General features: G+C 31.0%; 1 protein-coding gene across 1 annotated transcript in view; it reads right to left on the bottom strand.

Moving 5' to 3' along the window:
• Positions 1-3,169: 3,169 nt before the first annotated feature.
• Positions 3,170-8,089, bottom strand: part of LOC117123665 (amino acid transporter AVT3B-like) — an 11,760-nt gene continuing 6,840 nt past the window's right edge. Inside the window, exons 6-7 of the mRNA XM_033269664.1 lie at positions 6,220-6,325; positions 3,170-4,728 (exon numbers count right to left, since the gene is read on the bottom strand). Of these exons, the coding sequence (XP_033125555.1) occupies positions 4,541-4,728; positions 6,220-6,325 (294 nt within the window). The 3' untranslated portion in view covers positions 3,170-4,540. The remainder of the gene's footprint in view (positions 4,729-6,219; positions 6,326-8,089) is intronic.

Raw genomic sequence — 8,089 nt, 5'->3', positions numbered from 1 at the left:
CCCTCCTTTTTTTTTTTTTTTTTTTTGATTTACTAGGATCTTATGGTCTACTTAATTATATACCATGTGTGTTAAGCTACAAAATCTTACAGGAACAAAGCTACGATCTGATTGGTTCACAGTTGATCGACCGAAAAGTTTGTCTCCATTATCATTACTCTCGACGATCGTCACTAGGCCTATTCTATGTAATTACAAAAATCAATAATTATTAATGTCGTTCAAGGATGTGCGCTACATGTCGTTTCGCATCGTTTATTTATTTTTTACGCATATCCTACGGTACTATTGAATCTTCTCTCTACCTCGAGTTATGGCTATCCGGTAAATTAGTAAGTTAGTACTGATGTGCGCATTATTCATACAGCACGGCTATGTAGAAGCAGTTAACAGAAAGTCACTCGATTATGTAAACACAGAAAACTAATGCAAATCTTGTGGGTATATCCGTAACAGTTACACTATAATTCAGTTATTCTTGAACATTATAATATACTATATTCTGAAATACGGTATTGTAATTTATTAGTCATTACCTTTGATTAGCCGGTTTTCACTAGTCGGTGATGATATTCGCGCGACACGAAAGTAAAATCGCGTGAACGCATCTTGATTGAACTCTCAAATTTTTGCTTATTTAGAACATTGGAAAATGCCGGCTGTAAATCAAAGACACATACTTGTATTGTATTGATTCTATGGCAATGGGGACGGCGACTGAATAATAGGGCCTACAGAAAGGTCTTTGGATAAGACAGGTTGACGACGAACGTAAGGAAAAGGGTGAATATTTCAAAATGGTTCGGAGTACGGTATTTCGGTTGCGCCCCTCCCTTCCCCCAGTCTTTAAATATTCAAAAATCTAGGCCTATATCTTATTAACCGTTCCTGATTTTCCCCCGAGTTTCCACCCGAAGTTTCTTTAAAAAATCTGTTGTAGAACATATGCCTATCAAAATAAAATCCTCGGGAGCCTGGTTTTAAGTTTCGTCGACGTGATTAAACGTGAAAAGAGTTTGTCATGTGATGTGATAATCAGTATAATAAGCAATGACAATGGCGATTAATTAATTAATTAATTGACGTGATAACTATGATTATATTTTTTGTATATCGATCGAATGCTTGTTAAGCGGGCACTTGTTATATCAAGGCCAACGTTAATACGATCATTTTTAATTTGTTTGCATCCATCCAACATCAGACTTCTCGTACGTCGCTTAAAGCATTTTGTATTATAAAATCTTGATACATTAATTTCCATATTGAAATAATAATTATAATGCATATGATGATAAGGCATAATAATATTAATAATGGTAATAATGCACTATCCAATATCACTATCATTATCTTTATCATTATTTTCATCGTTATCATTATCATTAATATTATTATTATTATTACAAATATTGTTATTATTTTCATCATTTTCATTATCATTATTATTATTGTAATTATTATTATTAATATTATTATTATTATTATTATTATTATTATTATTATTATTATTTAGAATATTTGTTCTTGCATGATTCATCTTGCAATTATTTTATGCCGATATTAAATACGGTAATGTAAATAAAATTAACGAAGCTCCATACATTTCAATGGAGGCTTAATGAGTTTGTACGGTGTGTTCTGTCTTTGTGACGTATCTGAGCTTCTCATAAGACATGCCTGCGTAACAGTACAGGATGCATGAAATCTCAATGCATTCGGCTACTTGGCTTTTCTGAACTGCATGCAGTGGCGGCGACAGAGATTCCCCGACGATGGGCCTAATGTCTCCGACAGGGATCGAAAAGATACCCGACGAGAGGCCTCCAGCTCCCCCATGGTTGAGAAAATGTTAAGGATAGGCAGCTCTAGATGTCTGGAAAAAAAAAATAAATAAAAAAGGAAACGTATTTGTTTATGTTACTTGACTCAGTCGAAGCTCATAACTTATATTTAAAGTAAGTTATCTGTCAAGAATAGCAACTTCCAAAAGCTCATTAAAAAAGGATCAATTAAGTTGCAACAGAAACAGTTCGAGAAAATCAGATTTTCGGTGATTTACAGTTTACTACAAAATTCCTTAAACTAATACCAGCCAGTTATAAGATATAAAATTACATATTTTTGATAAGGTTGTAATGTAGATTAATAATAAAATTCTAACAATTCTCTGTATATTATAAATATTCTAATATTTGTTTGGACATTGACTTAATTAGATTCTTTTAATTTCACCGTTAATGATCTATTTTGCTATTATTTTTATGTATTTAAATTCCATGTCGTAATGTTGTTTGTAATGATTTGAACTATATTTTTGAAAGAGGGACCCAAATAACAGCTGGTCTTTCAGGCCCAGTTGTAAGGTCGGGTTCACCACTCTAAATATAGTTGAAAATAAAAATTTAAAAAAAGCATACGCAAAATAATACTGCAATGCTATTATTAAATGTCTGTAATTTGAGAATTGTTTTTTTCTCAGATCTAGTATTTTTCAAAGCAGTGTTCTTCGACGAAATGTTTGGTTCGTTCCCGATAAACTGGAGGTGAAAGCAGAGTTGCTTATACTCACTGGATCCAGGCGCCGTTTATCTATAATGTGTGAGGGATTTTTTTTTTCAGATTACGTTAACCACTTGTTAGTGAAACTTTGAAGTAGTTCAAAAAAGTTCGCAATTATCAACTTTCATAAAGACAGCTTTGCTGTGTTTCTGTCTACACTGCTGTTAATGTTTTCTTTATAATTGCTATGCATGACGTGTGCCGCCGATGGATAGGCGTAGTTTTTCAAATAAAGTATTATTATTATTATTATTATTAATTCATTTTCGAATAAATTACCAAATCCGATTGGTAACAATAGGTCATCACCCAAGTGTTGGCCTTGAACGAATTTGATTAGTCTTCGGGTCATAACTGGATGTGAATAAAACGCTGAAATCGTTTTATAGTGGTGTCATTCACTTTAAAACCTTAAAAAAAATAACTAAAGAAAGACTTAAAAATATGTGACTATTTGCATATTTGAAGAAAGACTGCCTTCTGATTAAATAATCCGTGAGTCTCACGGTGAATCAGTGAATAATTACGACTATGTTGCTACTAGCATTTTTTAAAGGGTAGAAAAATAATATTTTAAAAGTCTTTTCCTAGATACGATCGACTTTATTACAAAATATGACGCAACACACATGCACTTATTCAAGAATTTACGGTAATAGCAAGCAATATGAAACTCATACAAAATAAATTCTATATCAGTTTTTGTGTCCCAATTAAAATCTTTAATTACAAAAATACATACATATTGCATTTTTTTTTATGGACAATTACATTTGAATATTTCACTAATGAGGTATTGGAAAACATTAAACTTAATTAATTTACCTAAAGATGTACAACTAAAAAAAATCAGAAACAAAGCCTCAAAAATGAAATTAAATTTTTGAGTAGTACCTTTAAAAGGATCAAATAAGTTCATAACTGACACAAACCAAAAAAAAAAAAAAGTTTTCACTGATTTATAGACATTTTACCACAAAAATTCTTTAATTGATTAAGTCAATTTAAAGGTCTACACAAAATAATAAATAAAGATATTATTTAATTGTCTGTTGACTGGATTCCTTTTCATTAATTTTTAATTGTAAATTAATAACTAAAGCAATTAAAAAATGGAATTGAATGTTTTCAATTTTTTAGCTAATGACAGACAGTACATCTTTAATATGTACATATTACTGCATAAAATTGTAAAAAGTTCCATACTAATTATATAACCTGAAAAGCACATTATAACTGCTTTTATTGCATTACCGAAAAATATATATTTTAATGTAAAAGTATTAGTATTCAAATTTAAAAACTGTTAAAAACGTTGTTCCTTTAAATAGGTAATACAAGCTTGCACCTTTTAATACAGAAATCTTATTGCTAATTACAAATTCTAATTTTAATCAAATATCAAGAGCAATTAAAACGTGGAATTATATTGTTTAAGTTAATTAGCTCATTGCAGATAGTATATCTTAATAATACAATTTCAAAATACATTATAACTTGTTTTTTTAAAAATCTATTTCAATATTAATTAGTTATTGAAACTCATATTGACATCGTATATCAAGTATCATATTTGTGATTGTGATCTCTTATTTAAATCATGGCATTACATACATACCAGTTTGATATAAAATTTAAAGCCGGGCAATCATTGATCACCTACGGTCGTCAGCAGAGGCGATTCTGTGGAGAACAGAACGCCACGACGCATGCACAAAGGATTGATTTTAATTACGATCAGTGTTGATATCAAATTTAAAGCCAGGCTCTCGTTGCGCACCTACGGCAGAAGCGCTTCTGTGGAGAACGAAACCCCATTCCTCGCACGAAAGGATCGTTTCTACTGACAATCATTACAGACTAACACGGAAGAACAGTAGACGCCGTCGCATTGCCTAGCGCATTGTCGTACAACCATCGTAAATGCAGTATGTGCCCGGCTTACAATGTAAAAATACAAATACAAAATACGGATGAATCAGTTTATCAGTCTTTCAATTATAGTTTTAAAACCAAAAGACAGACTCATTATTCCTCCAATAATGCCAAAAATGCAGACAATAAATATATTTAGCGCAGTAAAAGCCCAGCTCACTTGATGACGCCAGAGCTTAATGTGAATGAGTGGGGGTAAGATGTATCCCAGGACACACGCTCCAATGGTGCCTGGGGATGAAAAAAAGTAAATAAATTATTAATTAACATAAAATCAAAACAATCAATAACAATAATTAGTTAAGAATAATAATAATAAGAATAATAATAACAACTAGCACTAAATCGGACTTAAGGGGATTATCTTTTGTGTTATTTTCCCCTTAACGTCGTTTTTTTAAATTGTTCTCTAATTTCTCCATTGTCTAAGTTCCCCTTAAGGTAGGTTTTAGTTGCATAATAATAATAATAATAATAATAATAATAATAATAATAATAATAATAATAATAATAATATAATAATAATAATATAATAATATAATAATAATAATAGTAATAATAATATACTAATAATATTAATAATAATAATAATAATAATAATACTATTTTGTATAGCTCATAAATATTTAAAAACTTCTCAATGCGCTTAAGAGCTGTGTGTCTAATTTTAAGAGTAATGACTAACTGAAATTGATGAGTAGTTTAGAGTCAAATTGACTGATGGATGAAGCATGATGTATGTATAATGGTAAATTGTTTCAAAGTACTGGTGCAGCAATAGAGAATGCTCTATCACCATAAAATTGTGTATGTGATGAAGGAATGTGGAGAAGATCTTGATTGGCTGAGCGAAGATGACGTGTTGTGTGTAAGGGCAGGGGAGTTCAGGTATGTATACAGGAGCCATGACATTTAATGATTTGTAAGTAAGCAGTAGAATTTTGTAAATGATCCTATGCCTGGTTGGAAGCCAATGTAGTTCTTTCAGTAGTGGTGTATATTATTATTATTATTATTGTTATTGCTATTGCTATTGCTATTGCTATTGCTATTGCTATTGCTATTGCTATTGCTATTATTATTATTATTATTATTATTATTATTATTATAATAATAATAATTATAATATTGAAATGTTTGTGCAAATTTTCTTGTTATGAACTCATTGACGAAGAATAATGACGACACTGGTCGTATATATTTTGTTCTTGATAATTATATTTTCTGAGCCTTTAATCAGTGATTTTGAAATTTAACAATTAAACAAGCTGTATACTATTATCAATATTAGTATTTGAAAAATAACTTAAATAATCATATAAAAAAAAAATAAAAAAATTTTTGGCTTAGATAGCGCATTATGCTAAAGCCTCAATGCGCTTAACAGTAAAAATAAAATTCTGTGCTTAACAAAAAAAAAAAAAAAAAAAAAAAAAAAATTAAGAAAAATACAAGTTAAAAAGGTGAGTTTTAAAGCTGCCTTAAAATCAATTCAATGGAAGTTGCCTGTCGGATTGTAATAGGCAGAGCATTCCAAAGAAAGACAGAAGCTCAAGAGAAAGAACGACTACCATAATGCTTTGTCGACGGGCGAGTGGAATGAGCAAGTAGAGACTCTGAACTAGATCTCAGAGACCTCTTAGGAATGTAAGGATGAATGAGTTGTGAAATAAACATTGGCGAGGAATTATGAAATTATGATATAGAAACAATAACCCTTACCAACAATACTTCCAAAGTAGGCATATTGGTTTTTCAAAAGGATTGCAATACCAACTTGAATGCAGATGAGAGAAATGCGAAGCATATTACGTTGCCATGCAGGGACCTAAAAAAAAGAAACAATAAATTGTGACAGGGTATTTGAACTACTGACACTGACGACGACAATGCGACATGTCGCCGCTGATGACAATGACAACAACAACAACAACAATAATATATTTAATGTATAAAAACTTAGGCAAATAAAATTCAAATCCAATGGCGTTGGTAGGCAAAGGCGAAACTAAGTTTCTATAACCCTATTGGTGCTATTTATTCTACTGAACATTCAATGTAAAACAATATATAAATACATGCATACAAATTATCATACCACACTACAAATAACCTTGGCTATCAGCCCTCCTTTCTCATCTAACCCCTGTTATGCCCTACTGTATGTAAGTTAGTATTTTTTTTTAATAACTCAATAATATTGCTCTCTGTATGTCTCCCGACATCTCTCTCTCTCTTTCTAATTTCGAGTATTTGCTATAAAAACATTTTACAAATGTGTTTCAGAATGTACTGGAAGGACTAAGTTTTTTGGTTTTTTTGTGGAAATGACGATTAAACCTAAATTACTTTCAATAATTTATTACACTAATTGGAAAATAATAAGGTATTATTCAAATTGATTTAGTTCAATTTGAATTAAACTTTAAATGAAAATCCCATTATTTATTGCTGTACATTAATAGTGACAGGCAATCATAGTGAAGTGGTTCACCACAATGTTGGCTAAATAGTGTATTTCATAACAAACGCTAATGCTACAGAAATAACAATGAGGTAAATTTTTGAATAATTAATGTGATTTTAATATAATTTATTATACTTTTCAGAACTTGTGTGTAGCTATGACTCTGGACCATTAATGAGCCTATCAACCATTTCCTTTATATATCTAGCATATTTTGAAACAGCGCCACCAACGTCTGAAGACTTGCAAATTTTCACTAGGGTACGTCCAACAGAGCAGCAGTAAGAAAACAACCAAAAACACTGGAGGTTTTATGTGCCCCCATTTTTCTTTACTTTTGTTTTCAAAGATTTGGATACTGTACACCAAGGTAGAAAGCGGTATACCAGCCACAAATACACATAAAAGCGAAACGCCTCTGCATGTCCCCAGTGGTAGTTGCCAGGTTCTCGGAAATGGTGGAAATGGTGTATAGTGCCAAAATCCATAAACCAAACGATGGTTTTACTATTAAGCTTTTGTTATGTATGTTCATATGTTCATGTGTGTAAAGAAATAAATTAAACAAACAAACAAAACAAACAAACAAACGATCAAAGGCGCTCTTCATTTTCTCTTTAAAATGTCAAATGATTGGGGCATCCTATTGTCATATGGGAAAGAATTCCACAAAGTGCAGCACATAGAAAATGTAAATATTAATTTACATATTATTTATCCCTTAATTACATCAGCATTTTCATTCAAGTTCTGAGGACCCTAGAAAATAGAGGCCAAAGGAGCCATTATTTTTTGAAGGAAAAAATAATCATCATCATTCCTAAGATTTACAAGCTGCTACCTATAAGCTATTATATAGTTAAAAATAGCAGTTTGCTTCACTATGTGTGAGCCCTTAAGTTGTATGAAAGAAGAGATACTAGTGGTCTTAGATCTGTAATAATTTTGCACAGGCCTCTGTTTTCTGACAGTATGAAATTCACTGAAATAGCAAGAGATTGCATTCCCACCAGAGACCTCTTTTTTCATACAGTACAACTAATAAGGACTTTTCGTTGATGAACAAGTTTGATACGATATATATCATTATCTACTAGTATCTGATTTATATATGTGTGTGTATAT

This window comes from Anneissia japonica, unplaced genomic scaffold, assembly GCF_011630105.1.
Source record: "Anneissia japonica isolate Jap-2015-1 unplaced genomic scaffold, ASM1163010v1 scaffold287714_len2871179_cov188, whole genome shotgun sequence".
NCBI classification, from domain to species: domain Eukaryota; kingdom Metazoa; phylum Echinodermata; class Crinoidea; order Comatulida; family Comatulidae; genus Anneissia; species Anneissia japonica.
Note: the sequence above shows the minus strand (reverse complement) of the source record. Positions and strands in the feature narration are given on the sequence as shown.